This window comes from Hesperophylax consimilis, chromosome 26 (genome assembly GCF_061612785.1).
Source record: "Hesperophylax consimilis isolate HC1 chromosome 26, BYU_Hcon_1.0, whole genome shotgun sequence".
Taxonomy (NCBI): Eukaryota; Metazoa; Arthropoda; class Insecta; order Trichoptera; family Limnephilidae; genus Hesperophylax; species Hesperophylax consimilis.
This window is the reverse complement of record NC_142861.1, coordinates 3,121,251-3,143,123: the sequence shown is the minus strand read 5'-3', so window position 1 is coordinate 3,143,123 and position 21,873 is coordinate 3,121,251. Positions and strand designations below refer to the sequence as shown.

The 21,873-nt window shown below is 36.1% G+C and overlaps 1 protein-coding gene across 1 annotated transcript in view; it reads right to left on the bottom strand.

Annotated features, from left to right (window-relative positions):
- ttk (zinc finger and BTB domain-containing protein ttk) overlaps positions 1-21,873 on the bottom strand; it is a 67,547-nt gene that overhangs the window by 3,906 nt on the left and 41,768 nt on the right. Inside the window, exons 6-7 of the mRNA XM_089647614.1 lie at positions 19,957-20,427; positions 16,678-16,950 (exon numbers count right to left, since the gene is read on the bottom strand). Coding sequence (XP_089503740.1) covers positions 16,678-16,950; positions 19,957-20,427 — 744 coding nt within the window. The remainder of the gene's footprint in view (positions 1-16,677; positions 16,951-19,956; positions 20,428-21,873) is intronic.

Here is a 21,873-nt window from a genome sequence, read left to right as displayed (position 1 = left end):
TGTGCTCTAAAGATTGCAGTCCGTTTGTTAAGATTGGGGAATCTATCAAACGGACCGCCCGTTTCTGCACAGAGTCAAGGGTTTTTTTCAGGTATTTAGGGGCTCCGGACCAGAGATGGCTGCCAAATTCGACAGTAGGGCGCACTTGCGATTTGTACAGGGTCAGCAGTTGTGTACTATTAAAGTATCTGCGGGCCCTGTACAGTACGCCCAGCTTCTGAGAGGCCAACTTTACTCTGGCTTCGATGGAGCCCCCGTACCTGAGCTGGTCACTTACACGTGTACAGGGTTCTGTATTGATCTTAGTGTAAGCGAGTAAGCTTAGTGACATCAATCGCACCCGTGGCGTGGAATGAATTTTAAGCACAAATTTGATCTGAATATTTTTAAATTGTAAGACAAAAGAATTTTCACTGACTTGGTATTATTACTACATAATATATAAATTTCTAAATGAAGCATTCGATAGACCAGAATTGCTTGCATTGATAAGCTTTCGGATTCCACTACGTAATATTAGAAGTCGAGATTAATTTCAGTGAAGAAATGCTGGGACTAACTACCGTATTCCGTATGTATTCCTCATTGCCCAGAAACTTATGGAGAGAAATAATTATACCGAGTCACTAGACATCTATAATTTATCATTTAACAAATGCAAAAGATTGTTACCGAGGCAGTTTAATTACGTATAATAAATACATACTGTAAATTCTTACTATTCATGTGTAAAAGCCCCAAAAAGGGCGTTAATAAATTTTATTTTATTTATTTATTTTATTTTTAGTTATTTTTTTAAATAATTAGGTACATTTTTGTATGGCACATGAAATAAAATATATATATATATATATATATATATATATATATATATATATATATATATATATATATTTGTATAAAGCATACTTTGAGCCACATTATATACACTTTTTTTTTAATGCCATTTTGTTTAATCAACCCTTTAAAACTACCCCCTCACAGCTATATACGTCTATGATGTACCGTTTAAAATATATATCGATACATACATCTAGAGCATACTTTGAAGACATATTTTTATTCTGTACAGACGATAGTTTGAAGACAGTCCTCAATGTATGCGTTATATATAATTTCCCGTCGTGGTCTCAAATAATGCTTTTCACAGAGAGGTGTTTCGTGTACATAAAGCATACTTTGGACCTATGGTAAGTAGGAAACTTCCATTGGAATAATGTGTAATTATTAATATTTTTTACGCCAGATGGCACAAATAATAATATCAAATATGTAGATATTTACGCGCTGTGAATTTGGTACATTATGATAAAGTAATGTTTCGTCTTCAAGTCAAATCCATTATGAAACTTTTTCGTCGAGTTTTTCGAAAGGTAAGAGTGAAAAATTTCATCCATATCGAAAAAAAACATTTTTAATACTTATTGTTAATTTTAGCTTTTTTATAGGTACCAACAAACTTTTACCCATAGATAATAGAAACAAAGCGGATATGGCATGGAAGCGTGCCAACTGTCATCGAGCTTAGACCATACTGCACGGGTTGTACGTTTGGTGACTATGTAGGAGTGTAGATGCAGGGCATTGTTAGGTTATATGATTTTGGCGACACTACACACAAACTATCAACGATTAATGGCCTATCTTCCCTGTTCCGTTACACATTTTAACTTATGTGTTAGGTAGGTGCCTACATGGCTTTACCCATAGATAATAGAAACAAAGCAGATATGGCATGGAAGCTTGCCAACTGTCATCGAGCTTAGACCATACTGCACGGGTTGTACGTTTGGTGACTATGTAGGAGTGTAGATGCAGGGCATTGTTAGGTTATATGATGTTGGCGACACTACACACAAACTAAGAACAATCAATGGCCTATCTTCCCTGTTCCGGTACACATTTTAACTTATGTGTTAGGTAGGTACCTAGATGGTTTTACCCATAGATAATAGAAACAAGGCGGATATGGCATGGAAGTTTGCCAACTATCATCGAGCTTAGACCATACTGCACGGGTTGTACGTTTGGTGACTGTGTAGGAGTGTAGATGCAGGGCATTATTAGGTTATATGATGTTGGCGACACTACACACAAACTAACAACGATTAATGGCCTATCTTCCTTATTCCGTTACACATTTTAACTTTTGTGTTAGGTAGGCACCTACATGGTTTTACCAATAGATAATAGAAACAAAGCAGATATGACATTGTATTATTTCACAATTTATCTTTAAAAATAATGTAAGGTATATTTGCGATACGTTCCAGATTGGAGGGTACTCTCAGTATTGCCCTGGTGTAATACCATCATTCAGAATTGAAAATTTGATTGAAATGGCTTTAGCCGTGTTTGGTGACCAGGTACTTCCCCACCTTTCTCTTCCACATCTCCTTCCTCTCTCCAATACTTTTAGCTTATCAACGAGCAATTTCGAGCTACCGGCATCTGTTTTTCCTCCCTCCTATAATCCGAGCCTCTTCAAGGCCCGCATTAATAAATCCCTTCCTACAGCCCCTACCTTAATCCGCCTCACAACGCCGCCCAACCGGGTGGTGACATAGTTCCCCTGTCGGTACACTGCACAGGCAGGGACGCTCTTGTGAGGTGTCACATATATGTATATAAAAACATACCCCAATTATTTGGGATGCCATAGTCTCACTGGCTCCAGGCGGTTGGGAGCACTCGGGACTCTTGTGATGTATTCACATAACAAATATATTAATCGAGGAGTTATTTGTATTGTTTTCAGTTGATATTTGAATGCCGCACAAGAGTCTCAACTCCCAGCCATCTGGAGCCAGTGAGGCTATGGCGTCCACAATTGGGTTATGTTCTGCGGCTGAAGGTAGTGGGGAGGGGAAGGATATGGGGAAGAGGAAAGTACCTGGCTATTCAGATCTGGTCAGGCAGCCCTGACCTAGTACGTACCCAATAAATACAATACTTGACCCCATGCTCCATTTAATGTAGTTGCTTCTCGCACTAATTTTCTACGCAATTCCTGTTCTCAGAGATTGCATCGTGTGGGGAGTAAAACTTGGTCTGTGATTGTGTGAGTTTTTTCGTATAACACTATTGGCCGAAGCCTTGAATGAGTGAGTGCATATTTGATGCAAAGTATAATATATGGAGTTCACAAAGTAATTTTTTTGCCGTAAATCTTTTTCATGATGAAACTTGTGCGTGGTAATCCTTCGCAAACCAAAAAAGGATTTACTAAAGGAGTGGAAACGTTTATGAATTGAAAATATATATTTTTATGATTTCGACAAAAAATGTGTAATTCGACTAAACATTCAGAAAAAAAATAAGCATTTACCTACAGCAACAAAAACACATTAAATTTTAAATCTGTAACATTTAGATGAATATTTTTTATCACAATAGGGAATTCTCTTCACACCAAAAAATCACTTATTATAAATTATTCATATGTAGAAACACTTCAGACACAAGAATACATAGTTTTTATAATTTTCAAAAATCATTTATTAAAGTTATAATGACTTTAAAAACAGGCGCGAACGAAATATTTCAATGCAGCTAAAAACGCCCGGTGATTGATCAAGCGTTCAAGGGCGAACGATGACGTCACTGTTGACCGGCCCGAGTAGATCCTGCAAACCGATGGCGGCAGCGGCGGCAAAGGTGTGACGTAGCACTTGTGACGTAGCGGTCAAGATGGCGCATGACCGTTTTCAGAGCCGAAATAGCACGCAATTTTTAAAACAACTACAAAAAATTGAAAATGCATTTAAAAAAAAAAGAAAAAAAAGAGGCGCATAATAAAATAATTATCTTTATTGAAATAAATTATTTACAAAATGCACGAGAATTCCCTATTCTCCATTAGGAGATATAAAGTTAATTTCTCACTTCCTTTATTTCTTAAAATGTCCTTGCATACTTATTACGTATATTAAATATTAAGTCAATACATTTGAAAATAAATATATCTACGGCCCTACTCATAAATATTCCCTAAAACGACGCTTCAACATCGTACTAGCTATTCTGGGGAGGGGACTTTTTTTTTTTTTTTTGAAGTGAAACTTCTTTACGCGCGTCATGCAATTTCGAGGACCGGAGTAAAACCGACTCATGACCGAAACGAAAATGCGGGTACCCCCACCACCGATTAAAGTTCATTTGATCTAGTCAAAGTTTTGAAGTAACATATAAATGCTTCTTAGCTCATCCCGACAACTGGCGTTGGTGGTGTAATGGTCAGCATAGTTGCCTTCCAAGCAGTTGATCCGAGTTCGATTCTCGGCCATCGCACATTATTTTTTTTGTTTTTAACGCCTTTTTCATTCAATATCTTATTTTTTAGTAGGTCAGAACATTTTTTAAAAGAAAATAATATTGCAAAATAATAAAAACACTTATCTCACTGTGATAAAACATTACTCCGCTAGAGCGCGCTTTGCGTTATTGTGTTGGATTAAAATTATTATCTAATCCGTATATTATGATAATTGTATTACATTTATTTAATTAATTTATTTATTTTGATAATATGTAATAATTTACAGAAAAAAAAATTAAAACTATCTCCCTCTGATAAAATATCCGTTCGCTAGAGCGCACTACGCGATCTTGTGTGGGATTCTATTTCTGTACATTGTACATTATTTTTAAAAATATATTATATTTTGGGTGTGATGTAGGTAACATTATAAAACATAACAAGCTCTCATATTTTCAGAACCTACATAATATAATCAATTTATGCGGCTTTGCTTACAGTTGGTGCTCAGCGTGGTTGGCTTTCAATCAGTTAAGCGAGGTTCGATTCTCGGCTGTGGCATTTTTGAAGTGAAACCTTGTTGAGGTGGGGGAGCCGCTCACGAACGTTCTCTCTCTTCTCTTCTTTCCTCTCTCTCAGACACCAGCGAACTGCGCCACGCCAAGCATCAGCTGAAACTAGAAGTTTCACTTCTGTCTTGCGTAGGCTTGACACACCCACTTTTTTTTTTATAGTGAATACCTCACAAGAGTCCCAACTGCTCCCGTCTGGAGCCAGTGAGACTATGGCATCCCCAATTGGGGGATGTTGTGAGGCTGAAGGTAAGTGGGGAAGGGAAAGAGGAAGGTGGGGAAGTACCTGGCTATTCAGATCTAGTCACTAAACACGGCTAAAGCCATTTGGAGCAACGTTTCAATTCTGAATGGTGGTCTTACACCAGGGCGATACTGGTAGTATCTTCCACTCTGGAACGTGCCGCAAATATACTATATATTATTTTAATTAATTAATTGTGAAATAACACAAATTAATCAAATAAAATTTATTTGCGCACGCCGGGTTCGAACCCGCGACCTTCGGAATGGCAGTCCAATGCGTTACCACTGGACTATGCCGGCCGTCAAATGGCCGGACTGATCCTGCCGGATTGTAAATTTTTTACAAGAAGATTTGACGAATTATATTGGTGACGATTTTTTTAGCGTGGCAATACTCATTAGCATTTAACATTTTCGGCGTGTTGTCAACTGCACGTTAGTTTATTTACGTCAATATTTAGACAAAAGTGGCCGTCATGTTATAGTAATCAGATTATACCTCAAATATGATTTAAGATTTTCACGGCCAAAAGTATTTTTGTTATTTGCTTTTGGGGTGTTATGCCGTGTTGCGCTAACTCCTTCTTTAGCAAACGTTTCGGACAGCATTGCAGTGTCCATCATCAGGGCAGATGTGTTATTTATTGCCCTTGATTCTTGGTTCTGCCCTGATAATGGACACTGCAATGCTGTCCGAAACGTTGGCTAAAGAATGAGTTAGCTCAAAACGGCATAACACCCCAAAAACAAATAACAAAAAAGATTTTACCTCTATTCCCATAATTACTTTTTAATTTTGATGAATACCTATTTATACCAATTTTATTTTCTAAATACTTAAGTTTTTTTTACCGAGTTGCATCTCTTTACCTAACCTTAGTAACACCATTAAATAAAATAAAAACACTTTTTTACCTTTTATAGTAGAACTGCATATACTACATCTCATTTTCATAAATGACACAAATATTCCTGGTTTTAAATTAATAAAACAACATTTAGTATTCGATTAAAACTGATTTCTTTTATTGTTCCACAAAATGATACAATTAACGCAGTTTGCCAATAGTAACTGTCTTAATTAAAGCAGGAAACATCGAACGGAAGGCATGCTTTCAGTATTTATCGATTACTCCGACACACACTAGCTTAATTAACGATCCTCATTAATCACAGGCAAATACAAATAATAATAATAATTGGATAATTTGTAGAGCGCCGTTTTTGTGAAAGATGGGCGCTAAATGGTTCTAATAATGGGTTCAAGGAAGCAGTTTCCGAAAGAAATCCGAAATAGTAGTACATAAATATTTTAATATTGTTGAGCGACGAAAATCCGAAATAGTAGTACCTAAATATTTTAATATTGTTGATCGAAGAAAATCCGAAATAGTAGTACCTAAATATTTTAATATTGTTGAGCGAAGAAAATCCGAAATAGTAGTACCTAAATATTTTAATATTGTTGAGCGAAGAAAATCCGAAATAGTAGTACCTAAATATTTTAATATTGTTGAGCGACGAACGAACTTTGAAACAGCCTGTAGGTAACATTCGATTCACGCGTGCCAAGTCCATGCGCGTTGACTACCATCGAGAACGATAAATGCGAAGCCTTTATTATATGCACTCACTTCTAATAATAATAACAAATTAAATAAAAACAAATCACTTTGTTTACACCACTTACACCGCTTTCTTAGTAATTTAAAAATCACCTCAAATAATAAAGTATTTTACCTTGAATTCACGGCAACAAGCTCGAAAAAAAACTGTCCCGACGAAAAGTGAATGCTTTTTTTTTATAGTGAATATCTCACAAGAGTCCCAACTGCCCCCGTCTGGAGCCAGTGAGACTATGGCATCCCCAATTGGGGGATGTTGTGAGGCTGAAGGTAAATGGGGAAGGGAAAGAGGAAGGTGGGGAAGTACCTGGCTATACAGATCTAGTCACTAAACACGGCTAAAGCCATTTGGAGCAACGTTTCAATTCTGAATGGTGGTCTTACACCAGGGCGATACTGGTAGTATCTTCCACTCTGGAACGTGCCGCAAATATACTATATATTATTTTAATTAATTAATTGTGAAATAACACAAATTAATCAAATAAAATTTATTTGCGCACGCCGGGTTCGAACCCGCGACCTTCGGAATGGCAGTCCAATGCGTTACCACTGGACTATGCCGGCCGTCAAACGCCCTATGCTACGCCCAGACACTTGCCACTTGACACTTGTGGCAACGCAAGCCTAGGTAAGCGTAGGCAAGCCAAACGTCGGCATCTACGCTCTTGGCGGACGTTGAGGCAACTACATCAGCTGTGACAGCTGTCATTTTTCCTATTTCTATTTAAAAGCTAAACGAAGAAATTGCCCAAAAAAAAGACAAATTAATTTTATTGATAATTTGAGAAGAAATTTGAAAATAATGTAAAAAGATTGCTGCCAAAACTATGGGAAAAAATAGTTGAAGATAATATTGTTAATTTTGAAATTTGAAATCGTCAGAAACAACTTAAAAATAAGTGCTCTCGCTAGCAGAAAAGTTGCTTGAAATGGCTGTAGCCGTGTTTAGTGATCAGATCTAAATAGCTAGGTACTTCCCTACCTTCCTCTTCCCCATTTACTTATCTTCCCCTCCTCCACTACCTCCAGCATCACAACATACCTCAATTGGGGATGCCATAGTCTCACTGGCTCCAGATGGCTTGGAGCTGTTGAGACTCTTGTGCGGTATTCACACACAAAAAGAGTGGTATAATGCATTCGTCCCGGATATACGAGAGACCCAGTTTCAACCGTTACTTTATTTATTTTTCTGTGACTTGTTCTTTTTCATATAAAAATTAACTAATTTACTTGAATTAATTAAATATGTTTTTAAATTAATAAATCCATACATAGGACCCTGCTTGATATAATTTAAAAAAAAGTGGGTGTGTCAAGCCTACGCAAGACAGAAGTGAAACTTCTAGTTTCAGCTGATGCTTGGCGTGGCGCAGTTCGCTGGTGTCTGAGAGAGAGGAAAGAAGAGAAGAGAGAGAACGTTCGTGAGCGGCTCCCCCACCTCAACAAGGTTTCACTTCAAAAATGCCACAGCCGAGAATCGAACCTCGCTTAACTGATTGAAAGCCAACCACGCTGAGCACCAACTGTAAGCAAAGCCGCATAAATTGATTATATTATGTAGGTTCTGAAAATATGAGAGCTTGTTATGTTTTATAATGTTACCTACATCACACCCAAAATATAATATATTTTTAAAAATAATGTACAATGTACAGAAATAGAATCCCACACAAGATCGCGTAGTGCGCTCTAGCGAACGGATATTTTATCAGAGGGAGATAGTTTTAATTTTTTTTTCTGTAAATTATTACATATTATCAAAATAAATAAATTAATTAAATAAATGTAATACAATTATCATAATATACGGATTAGATAATAATTTTAATCCAACACAATAACGCAAAGCGCGCTCTAGCGGAGTAATGTTTTATCACAGTGAGATAAGTGTTTTTATTATTTTGCAATATTATTTTCTTTTAAAAAATGTTCTGACCTACTAAAAAATAAGATATTGAATGAAAAAGGCGTTAAAAACAAAAAAATAATGTGCGATGGCCGAGAATCGAACTCGGATCAACTGCTTGGAAGGCAACTATGCTGACCATTACACCACCAACGCCAGTTGTCGGGATGAGCTAAGAAGCATTTATATGTTACTTCAAAACTTTGACTAGATCAAATGAACTTTAATCGGTGGTGGGGGTACCCGCATTTTCGTTTCGGTCATGAGTCGGTTTTACTCCGGTCCTCGAAATTGCATGACGCGCGTAAAGAAGTTTCACTTCAAAAAATGATTATTGTTTGTCCAGTTATTCATTTTTACGATATTTACTATAAACAGCTCGGAGTTGTACTCTTCTCAGGGTTAATTGCCATATACAAGGCGCAAGTTACCAACGCTTGCCGGGCCTTGTGGACAGAATACCAACCGGACCCCGGCCTGATCGGCGGCAAGCTATCGCAAGCCTATTCAAGCCAAGCCAAACATGTTGGAGCTTGCGGACGCTTGCCAAGCCGAGACAAGTATGTGGGCGCCCCTTAAAACACTTTTTATGGTTCGTAGAAATATCACAATATCATAAATATCGAAATGTTACAATTAAAAAAAATATATAAAAAATTTGCAGTGAGATATGATAAGAATGTTCGTATATTTCGATAACAAAACCGAATTCCGAAACCGCAACTTTTCGTAGGGCAACATAATATATTTTTTAATGTAGAAACAGACTTCAAAATGTCCAAACCCCAATACAATGCTTTATTATATTATAACTAGGAAGAAAATATATTTTTTTTTCATGTTTTTCATCGATCAATATTTTGATAACTCCATGCCACACCAATTTAATTTGTACGGAAGGTGAAAAACAGTTTCTTAAGAAAACTTTAAAAAAATAACTGGCTATTCAGATCTTGTTACTAAATATAGCTAAAACTATTTAAAGCAACTTTTCAATTGTGAGCGGTGGTTTTACTCAGAATGCCTCTTTCACTAATGCGATGCGCCGCAAGTGCACAACAGATTATTTAAATGAATTGATTATGAAATAAGACAAATGAATTGATTGTGAAATATGACAAATTAATTGAATAAAATTTACTCGCAACTCCGAATTGCTAGTTGAGAGCCTTACCCCTCGACCAAACCTTACCACAAACATTATTAATTTTCTCCATCAGGAGTGTTGAAAATTTTTAAGTGGTGCATATAAATCGAACTCCCATAGAATAGCACTATTATATTATATCCCTACGCGATAGTGTGACATAACACCACTAACCAGTGAGAGCTAAAATGTATCACGCCACAAGACCTAAAGGGTTTCCGGCAAGGGATACACAAAACAAACAAGTTAGTTTCTTGCTTGATATCGATAGTTAAATCAAATCTTGATGTTTTAGACTTCGGTAGGCAGGTACCTACCTAGGTCGCTACTTACTTGGACTTTATGATAATTTATGAAAAGATACGTAAAAAGTAGGTAGGAATATAATTATGCTGCATTCTGTAAATTGATTCGAATTCGTAAGATCAAAGAAGATAGACCGCATACCTACCACAGTTCTTACAATACAATTAGGTTCGCTATTTCGCCTTTCGGAAAAATCTCTGGTGTATTTTGTTTATCTAGGTACTTACCAAATCAGAATCCAGTCGGTGTCCCGAAACGAACATTTACTTGTACTAGGTACTGTAGGTACGAGGAGAAGGGAATGGAGCGGTAAAGGTTCCTGACTAGGTATTTATATCTGGTCACCAAGCAAGACTAAAGTTATTATAATGAACACGATAAAGAAGTGGACGCTTTATATGGATTAGGCATATTGCACGGATTAATGGAGAAAAGAGTGTAAAGAGAATACAATCGAATCCTGACTGTTCAAACCTAGTTAATTACTGTGTAAACGTCTTAATTAAAACCTCTTCAAATCTAACAACTGAATAAATATTAACTATTTTATTCGATATTTAAATAAGTTAGATAAGTAATTAACTAATTGATATGTATTTATTTGTAAGAAACAAACAGCTTACAGTTTACATAATATATAATACAGAGATAAATACCTACAATACGACTGCAATCCACTTGTGTATTCACACAAGTGAATTGCAGTCAAGCCAAAAAAGTTTCTAATGCTAATATTGGTTTGGAGATGGAGTTTTATTATATCTTAAAATTAATGTTTGGTTAGAGAAAAAGGAGAGGAATATATGATAAGGATATAAGATGCTCCCGATACATTTCATACTTTCGTATTAATTTATCGTACGCGTTTCTTCTATTCGACATTTCTGAAGATTTTTTTTTAAATGTCTATGCTGTGAATGTTTTTGTTATAATGCGTACATATTCCGGGAATTGGGATTTTTTTTCTAATGTTTGTTCTACATGTGGGCAAATGGAATAAATTGGATTGTCGGGTTGATCTTGATGGAATTGGAATTTTTATTAAATTGGTAAGCTCTGGCGAGTCTCGGCCATTGTTTAGAATTTTATAATACAAGATTTGATAAAAAATTAAACACTAGTAATTATTACGGTTTTGATAAGGATAACATTTTTCATTTTAAAACTGGTTTATTCCTGTTGATTTCCCTAAAATACAACAAATAGAAATGATGGTTCACAGAATGATAATACCGATAATCTTATATGGCCACTAACTAAAAATAATATTAAAAATGTATTTTAATTATCATTGGTTGTGACAACCCTTTCCTAAAAGCAATATCGATGTAATCCGATAGCTGTCTGGAATATATCCGGTCGAGAATATGTGGAAAGGGTTCAATCAAATTATGGAACAAACTGTTGGGTAGCTGTCTCTTTTCTGCGCGGTGGCAGGAGCACGTCAGTAACACGTGTTAACATGTTCACGTGTTCGCGGAGTGAATTCATAGCAAATCGTTTGAGACTTTGTTTTGAATTAATTTTTACACTTCTTATTAACCACCTACCTATGAAGTTTTTCAATTAAATTAAAATTCATCTTGTAACCTACCAATATTTAGCCCAGTTACCTAGGTACCTAGTTACATAGCCGTATTACATAGTCGTATATATGTCATTAAGATAGTAGTTATAGGCCTTAGTCGTAAGTCACTAGATATAAGTCTTAGAGATAAGTCGGTAGTTCTAGTATTAACTATTTAAGAAATATATTTGAACAGCGCCCTTGAGGTGATTTCTCACGAAAACGGCGCTATATAAATTAGCCAAATATTATTATTATTATATCTATGAACAATAAGTTTTCTGAAAAATGTAATCAATTTATTTACACAAAATTAATGAAATTAAAAGTTTTTCGATTTTAAAGAGGTCAAGTTCATGTTGGATTTATTTAATAATCCATTTGGAAAGTTTCACAAACTATGAATACAATTAAAAATGTGCGGAAGATATTATTTTTCTGAAAAAAAATGGGGTATGTTGTGAGGCTGTAGGTGGTGGGAAGAGGAAGGCGATGTGGAAGAGGGAGGTGGGAAAGTACCTGGCTATTCAGATTTGGTCACTAAACACGGCTAAAGCCATTTCAAGCAACGATTCTATTCTGAATGGTGGTCTTTCACCAGGGCTATACTGAGAGTATCTTCAAGTCTGGAACGTGCCGCAAATATACTAAATAATATTTTAAATTAATGATTTGTGAAATAACGCAAATTAGTGAAATAAAATTTACTTGCGCACACCGGGATTTGAACCCGCGACCTCCGGATATCTAGTCAAAAGCGATACCTCTAGACCACGGAGGCGTCATCTTGTGCGGTATTGGCGTAAAAAAACTGTTGGATAATAATAATACTAATGATGGTTTGTATAGCGCCGTTTTTGTGAAAAATCATAATCACCTAAAGGGCTCTGTACAAATTTATAATATGTTATTTAATACATCACTAATGTATTTCTATAATCTATCTTACCTACAGATTAAGCAAACCATTATAGCAACTTATGGCTAGCAGATTGCATCCACCGGTTCATCGATCACTAATACAAGACAATATGTATGTACAATTCATTTGACCAACGAACGTGATATTGCGTTAAAATGTACAATTATTATGTATTTATTTACATTCTATACAGGCAGATAATATACAGGACCATACTAATCTGGAAGGTCGGTTGAGAATGACGCTATTGTTTTTTAGTAAAATTTAGATATAGTTTGCACGCAGAGGACATAATTATAATAATAAATGGATTTATAATTTGTGCGGCACCATTTTGACAATATTCTCGTCACATAATTATTATTAGAAATAGGTATCTATCATTATTATTTACACATCTACATTAAGCTTGTGCCTAACAAAATTTTTTAATTAAAAAAATTTGGAACCTAACATTTTTTAAAAAAATAAAATTATTGTACAATGACTGCCATATAAATTATTCCTTTTACACTTTCCCCGCCTTCCCCGCTCCCGCCTTCCATGTATGCCTCTAAACATTATGCAATACACACACTGTTGTAAAATGCTTATACAAACGCTAGATCTCACCATGAAATATAGAAACTTTTGTGTTCTTTCCCATAAACCCCCGTTCCCGCTCCGTTCCCCTTCCGCGTCACTCCTTTTCGCGTTACCCTTCCACTTTCCCCGCTTTCCCCCCTCCCCATAATTCGTACCCTACCCCACTCCGATATTCCCCTCCTTCTCTCGCCTTCCTTACCCTGATTCTAAACTATATGAAATATACACATCTGTTGAAACGAATCGCGCGCCTCTAGTTGCAAAATGGTCATACAAATTTTAAAATGCCAGAGCCCACCATTAGACATGGAAACCTCGTGTCCTTTTCCCATACTTCCCCATGACACGGAATGAACACATATGAACGCATTAAGTCATCAACAATTCAGGCTCAAATCAAATTTACTTGCGCACGCCGGAATTCGAATCCGCGACCTCAAAATGCGTAGCCAAGGAGCGTAATCTCAACCTCAAACACTATACTATTAACAACTATTTTTTAGTTTTTAAAATATTGCATTATTCACGTAACATGGCGATACTGAAAGTACCTATCTACCATTCTTGAACTTGCCGCAAATATACCATATAGGTACTAACGTATTATTTCAAAAAATAAATATTGAGAAATTATACAAATTTATCAGATAAAATTTACTTGCGCACGCCGTTATTTGAACCCGCGACCTCCGAATTCGTAGCCAAGGATCGTAATCTCAATCTCAACCGCGAAACAATGAACAACTATTTTGTAGTTATTTAAAATATTGCATTATTCACGTAACATGGCGATACTGAAAGTACCTATCTACCATTCTTGAACTTGCCGCAAATATACCATATAGGTACTAACGTATTATTTTAAAAAATAAATATTGTGAAATTATACAAATTTATCAAATAAAATTTACTTGCGCACGCCGTAATTTGAACCCGCGACCTCCGAATTCGTAGCCAAGGATCGTAATCTCAATCTCAACGGCGACACAATGAACAACTATTTTGTATTTATTTAAAATATTGCATTATTCACGTAACATGGCGATACTGAAAGTATCTATCTACCATTCTTGAACTTGCCGCAAAAATATCATTTAGGTACCAACGTATTATTTAAACAAAATAAATATTGTGAAATTATAGAAATTTATCAAATAAAATTTACTTGCGCACGCCCTAATTTGAACCCGCGACCTCCAAATTCGTAGTCAAGGATCGTAATCTCAATCTCAACGGCGAAAAAATTAACAACTTTTTTGTAGTTATTTAAAATATTGCATTTTTCACGTAACATGGCGATACTGAAAGTGCCTATCTACCATTCTTGAACTTGCCGCAAATATACCATAAAGGTACTAACGTATTATTTAAAACTAATAAATATTGTGAAATTATAGAAATTTATCAAATAAAATTTACTTGCGCACGCCCTAATTTGAACCCGCGACCTCCAAATTCGTAGTCAAGGATCGTAATTTCAATCTCAACGGCGACACAATGAACAACTATTTTGTAGTTATTTAAAATATTGCATCATTCACGTAACATGGCGATACTGAAAGTACCTATCTACCATTCTTGAACTTGCCGCAAATATACCATATAGGTACGAACGAATTATTTAAAACTAATAAATATTGTGAAATTATAGAAATTTATCAAATAAAATTTACTTGCGCACGCCCTAATTTGAACCCGCGACCTCCAAATTCGTTGTCAAGGATCGTAATCTCAATCTCAACGGCGAAAAAATTAACAACTATTTTGTAGTTATTTAAAATATTGCATTTTTCACGTAACATGGCGATACTGACAGTACCTATCTACCATTCTTGAACTTGCCACAAATATACCATATAGGTACTAACGTATTATTTAAACAAACAAATATTGTGAAATCATGCAAATTGCACGGCGTAATTTGAACCCGCGATTTCTGAATTCTTTTTTTATAGTTATATTATTATTGCATTATTCACGTAACATGAGAGTAGGAAGTATGTACCTCTCATTATTATTTTACGTACATTTATACTTTTGAATAGGTAACTAGAAAAAAAAACATAAAAATAAAAAGTATAAATTTCAGTACGGGTGGTGAAGCCCACATTGTCAAAGTATTAAAATAAATTTATTTTGAAAATACATGTATCTGTAATATGATTAAAAATATTGAAGTATTTTTTTAATGTTTGCACAAACGTAATATGTGTAATTATTTGTATTAGATTATTTTAAAATCAGTTTTTAATACACCATCATAATATTATGTACGAGCATATATTATAAGCATGTTAATTTTATTATTATCTATTGAGAAAAAATAATACCAACAATTAAATAAAAAAAATATTTGCGGACACCGGGTTTAAAAATGCGACATTCTCCGACAAAAGCAAGCGAGAAAGAATACAAACATAAATTAGGTAAATAGGTACCGAGCCTTTGCTAATTCGAAAATTCACAATAGAAAATTTCAAAAATCTGAGAACGATACGATAGTGGCATCTATGGATATTTTAGTAATGTATGGCTCAAAGCATGCCTTCTGCATAATTTTAAAATTGGCTTCAATCTATGCGTTGCGTATATAATGCAAAGTGTTAGTTTGGGGACAGATACTTTGGGCCTGTCCCCAAACTATACAAATGTCCCCGAAGTATGGGCGCGCTCGAAAAACTGTCCTCATTCTATGCTTCCCACATATATATATATATATATATATATATATATATATATATATATATATATATATATATATATATATATATATATATATATATATTTATATAAAATTAAAACAGATCATTGAAGTCCTCCTCACTAGGAGATCCTGTGCTGAGGGGGACTATATATGTTAGTATACGTTTTCAGCGACTAAGATGATGTTTTAAATATATTAGCTAGTTCTTCTTCCGATATTTCCTCAAGTCAAGATTTGATGTCCTTAATGTAGTTATTTTTCGTTTTCCTTTGTTTGATGTTGAGAGGGAGTTTATTATATAATTTTATTGCTAAAAATTCAGAGTTTCTTTGTCCAAAGGTAGATTACATTTAGGAATATTTAGCATGTCTGTTTGCTTGGCTCTGGTTTTATGATCGTGTGAGGGGTTTGCCTCTGGTTTATTTTTTAAGTGATGAACTAGAATATTTTAAGCATAGATTTTTTGTAAACTTGGAACATCAAACAGATTAAAAATATCAGTAGTTGGCGTCCTTACGGGGAGCTATAATATGGTCTTAATGATCCAATTTTGAGTTTTCTTTAGTTGTTTAAGATGGTTTGATGATGCTGAGCCCCATCCTATTATTCCATATTCCAGTAGAGAGTAATAAATATAAATATTACATGCAGCCTGGTCGTATTTCTATTTCGTCCATACACACATATTCTTGAATTAACAATTTACTGAAAATGTAATTGTGTTTGTTACTTGTCACATTTTGTGTTAATTTTGCGAGACAATTAAGTGTATAAGTTTGTAATGTCATAGCATTTTGCAATTAAAATTAAAATGATTGAATAAAATATCTCACCTCTTGTAGTTTTGATAGTTTTCTTTGCATCCGTTCTGATGACTCCGGCTGGGTTGACTACAATATTAGGCATGGCGGGATTGATAGACACGGGTGGGCCGGAATAGTTGGTGTTGGCCAGTTCGCAGCGTGGTATTGAAAGTTCGGCGTCAATGGGTTCCTGCTTTATAGATATCTGGCTGGAACCCTCCATGGCTTCCGTCAGCATGCTGAGGGGCTCGCTGGCAATGCCGTCGTTTTCTGGATGTCTGCTGGCCAAATGACCGATGTAACCTGGAAAAGTAAGCCTCAATTAACTTTTTCAGGTTCAAGCATCTTTTTATGAGAGGAGCAGGGAGTTATTAATTATTCCAGGTTATTCATAAGCTGGGAATGTTTCTTGAATAGTGTTGCCATCGGAATAATGTTGCGGTGTAACCAGGAACCACAACCATTATTGCATTTTTAAATACATCTTGGAAGCAGAAATTAACCCACTTCCCGACATCCGATCAAGCTGAAACTCGGCAGATAGACTCTTTGTTGATGACAATGCATTCTATCAACTTTTAGTGCCAATCTCGCCCACACGCAGACATATATACATTTCTCTGAAATGATACCATTACAGCAGTTAATTTAATCATTCCTATGGATTTGGCGCAGTTGGAGTAAAATTTGGAGTAAAGTTCAATCCATAATAATAGACATTTTAAAAGTTCACAGCAGTTTAAAAGCCAGTCACTATGGAGGAAGGTTCAATCCGCAGTATAACCAATTTTTTTTCTCTCTGAAATTGGCTACTAGCTGGTCCAGGAGATGGCCATATAGTAAAAAACTTTGTTTTTTATGGGTTGTTTTTTAATAAATTATTTTTAATTGATGTTTTATTAAAATTCCAAATTTAAATGGAATGCATATATTATAATATTTGCAGAAAAAGAGATTTACAAACATATTCGTTTGCATATTTAATTCATATGTTTTCACTAGACTTCATACAAAAAAACTATGTTCCATTGGTCACCATGAAACAGGCAGCCACCTAGTGTGGTGATTTAATGTATATATTATCTGTAAATGTCTATGTCGAATATCATGTATTTACAAAAAAATTGTAAAAAAAAAAAACAGGCAGTAGTGAAGACAGCGTTAATGAGGAGATGCTCTTTCAAGAATGAATAGGATTTTCCTTTCAAATCTCTCCTCGCTGCCGCACAATATATCGATATCAGGATAGATTTGTTTCAGGGGCAATATATTCCTCTTCACCAGGAGAACCATTGGCAGGTTGATCCTACAGGCAGGAAGATAGAATAGTCCATGATGAAGCTGTATGACATAGTCATCAGGAAGAGAGACTCACGCACTCCAAAATACCCGAGTTCTCGATATAGCCTCTTGGCAGTCTGAAAGAGCGGGTGGCGGCATACTCCTTTCTGCTGCGAGGAGTGAAGTCCGAGCAGGCCATTACCACTGCTGTTCCCGATTTATTCAAGTGGTCGGAGATTATTAACCTTTTAACCGCGTTGATTTGCTCCGTTTTATCTATACCCGTACGCGGTACATATTTTCAAATACCTGTGCACGCAATTAAATGTCAAATGAAAGCATTCTGGCATGATTTATTGGAATTTATAGACAGAACAGATTATTCTCCACAATATGATAACAAATCCTCGTGTGTCAACACTCATAGATGTTTATAAAAACAAAAACATAAAATTTCATACAAAGACGTACCGTATCTTTTGAATGTGGTCCCGCCATTCACTCGGCGTTTTTTTTTTTTTTATTTTTTTTTTTATATTTACTCCACACAGGAGGCCCTGAAGAAAATAATTTCCCTCAGGGCCTAAGTCATCTTTGGGGATGCTGTGTGGAGGGTCTTTTTGTGGAGAGGAAGGAGTGAACATGGGTCTTGAAGAGTCCCATGTTGTAGGAGGGAGGAAACACAGAGGCCGGCAGTTCGTTCCACAGCCGAGCTGTTGAACTTAAGAACGAATCGTAGAAGCGACCCGTTCTCATGTGACAAGTGTCAACTGTGTACAAATGTTGGGCGCGCGTTTGGCGTGTATCCCGACTACGCACCGGTGCCGAAGGGATCAATGACGCTAGTTCTTCAGAGCATCTTCCATTGTAATACCGATAGAACAAGGACAGCATACCTACCTGACGCCTGTGCTCTAAAGATTGCAGTCCGTTTGTTAAGATTGGGGAATCTATCAAACGGGCCGCCCGTTTCTGCACAGAGTCAAGGGTTTTTTTCAGGTATTTTGGGGCTCCAGACCAGAGATGGCTGCCAAATTCGACAGTAGGGCGCACTTGCGATTTGTACAGGGTGAGCAGTTGTGTACTATTAAAGTATCTGCGGGCCCTGTACAGTACGCCCAGCTTCTGAGAGGCCAACTTTACTCTAGCTTCGATGGAGCCCCCGTACCTGAGCTGGTCACTTATAGTTACACCAAGCATATCAATGGAAGGCCTGTTCGGAAGATTGCTTCCGTTGAAGGAGACTAGATTATCATTTGGATCCCTTTTAGACGTAATCAGACAGGATTGGGTCTTTGAAACATTAAATTCGACGAGATTATTTTTACCCCAGGAGGAAATACTCTCGAGATAACCGTCCATTCTCTGCTTCAAAGCCCTCCGAGCCGTTGGAGTTTGTGTGCCCTTCGGCGTGTGTGTACTTAGGTGATAGACACAAGTGGGACACCATGAGCACTTATCATTTTTTGTTATGAAAACTTTTTCTAAAACTGAACACTTAAATTTTATGTCACATAATATAATAACAAAATTGGACTAACGCCATCCGTTGACAAAATTGTAAACTATAGCACTCGAAGGCGCAAAGAGGCTCACTTGATTATCGATGTTTTTTAATGAAATACAATTTTATTTTCGAGAAATTCTTGCAGATGTGAGCATCGTGATAGTTCTACGAATGTTCAAGCGAGCGGGAAATAAATTTATGTCGAAAGACCACTGGAATATCGGCATTCAAAGTTTCCGTATCAACTGTTGATACAGCCGTGTATGAGTATGGACTTTTTGCCGTAACAACAGTTGATACGGCCGCGTGCAAAGATTTAAATGAGTATTCAGAGTGGTTGGGAAAATGAAGGAATTTATTAAAAAAATTAAGCTATTCCGATAAAATGATATTGAATTGTATTATTGAGTAATATAAATAGTGCCAAAGGGCACAATAGTAGTTTTTTTTTTACAGATACGCGTTTCATTATTTGCCATTATTTGATCATTAAGTGTTTTGATGAGATCAAGAGCACTTACCTTTTCTACTTTTGAAGAACACGCAGCACTGCTCGCATTTAAAGAGAGGTGCGGGGCTCGCGGCCGGAGCCACGTGGAACTTGTATTTGTGCCTATACCAGTGGGTCCTGCTCTGCAGTATCTCCCCACAAAGCTTACACACCACGCTCCCGTCGCTCCGGATTAAATACTCGAGCAGTTCGTGCTTGGATCTAGCCGGAGAAAGCGTCAAATCATCCATGTTTTCATCGCCATCCATGTTCATTGGTTCGAGCTTTGGAGAAAACAGCGAATTCGCTTGATCTTCCGTTAAGAAATGTACTCCGGAATTAGTATCCAGTATCAGAGTGGGTCGCGGAATGTCGGGGTCTGGGTAGTGGCTATCGTCGGCTATTTCGGAGTGTTCCTCGTCTTCGTTTCTGGACAGGAGCTCCAGGGTGATGACGGGTGTTGCATTCGGGTGATCTTCTTCGTGGAGAAAGCGGTGGTAACCTAAGGAAAGAGTAAATACATTGTACTTTCAACCAAACTGGAAGATAAATGATAAGGATTTATAGAGAAATTTGGGGATTATTTATTGGTTATTTTGCAGAGTTGAGCGTCGTGCTTTTTTGTAGTCAAAGGACAAAGCTTAACATGGTAAATATACAGAAAACAGGGACATGATTAATATATACATAGTTAGATGATAATGAGAAGTAAATATTTCAGTTTCCAGAAATGTTCACTTGGTCCAATCGATTGTTCACTTGGCAGCCATTATTATTGATGCAAAAATTTTAAGACGGTTTTATTTTCTTCTCTTATTTAACCCAGAATGTGAACCTTTGATCTTAAAATAGGTTCTTAGTTTGGGTTTAATCAAGAAACTACTAACTAACTATTTTAATATTATTTAAAGTTTTTTGGGGCCTCCACTTACCACAACTTATTATTTACATCACATTGATAAAAGAGATGGTGCAAATAATATTGTTGTATTTTTCCAGGAATGTAATCTATAAGTACTATTCTTATATATATAAATACTACAGCTGATGGGCAGGAGGGGGTCCTCTGTGGGTGAGATTTCCCCTTATCAACATTTGTTGTAGGTTTGTTTATCTCTGTGTCTATACAGGTGTCCCAAAAATAAATGTTATCCATCGAAGTGTTGATGGTCCAGCTCACGAAGGACCAGAATCAAGAATACCAAATTATGACTTAGGTAAAAAATTGATAGTTTTCGAGATCACGCATCACACATCAGTTTTTCGAGTGCCACAGCTACTAAGATTCTAATAGCCTTACACAGTCTAAAAAAAGTGCTTACACTTTTAGACATTTTTTTCATAATTATAAATTTTTAAAAGTTAACCTCGAAATGTCAAATTTTGATATTCTGGTCTGTCATGAGTTGTCTGAACAGCCCTGCGATGGATTTTTGGAGCAGCATGTGTTGAAATCGGGGCCGTCCCTTTGCAGGCATAATTGGAGCAGTCCATCCGAGTGCCGACTTGCTAAGGCACCAAGTAGGCAAGGCGCTGATAATACCTAACCCATAATACAGCCCTCTTTAGTTTTTACTACGGACCGGCCCTGGTCGAAATATCTGATAATGTACAAATATTTTGATAATAATTTTTCAAGATAATATTGATTATGACACACTAAATAGATAATATACACTAGAAATGTCTTCCATGTAGATTTCAGTGGAAACCAATGTCACTACTTATTTGATACCTTTTGACTCTGGCCCATTTATTTGAAATTCATAATGGTGATGAAACATGGTTTTGTATTGGAAATTTAATCCCTTAGGCTAATTGGTTCGGTTTTGCGAACAGAGTCCGTTGAATCAATTTGTTCGCTTTTCAAAACAGCTCATAATGGTCTCATAGAAATTGTTGTGTCTGCCTTCCTGTCATAGTTAGAAATATGTATCTATATATCAAC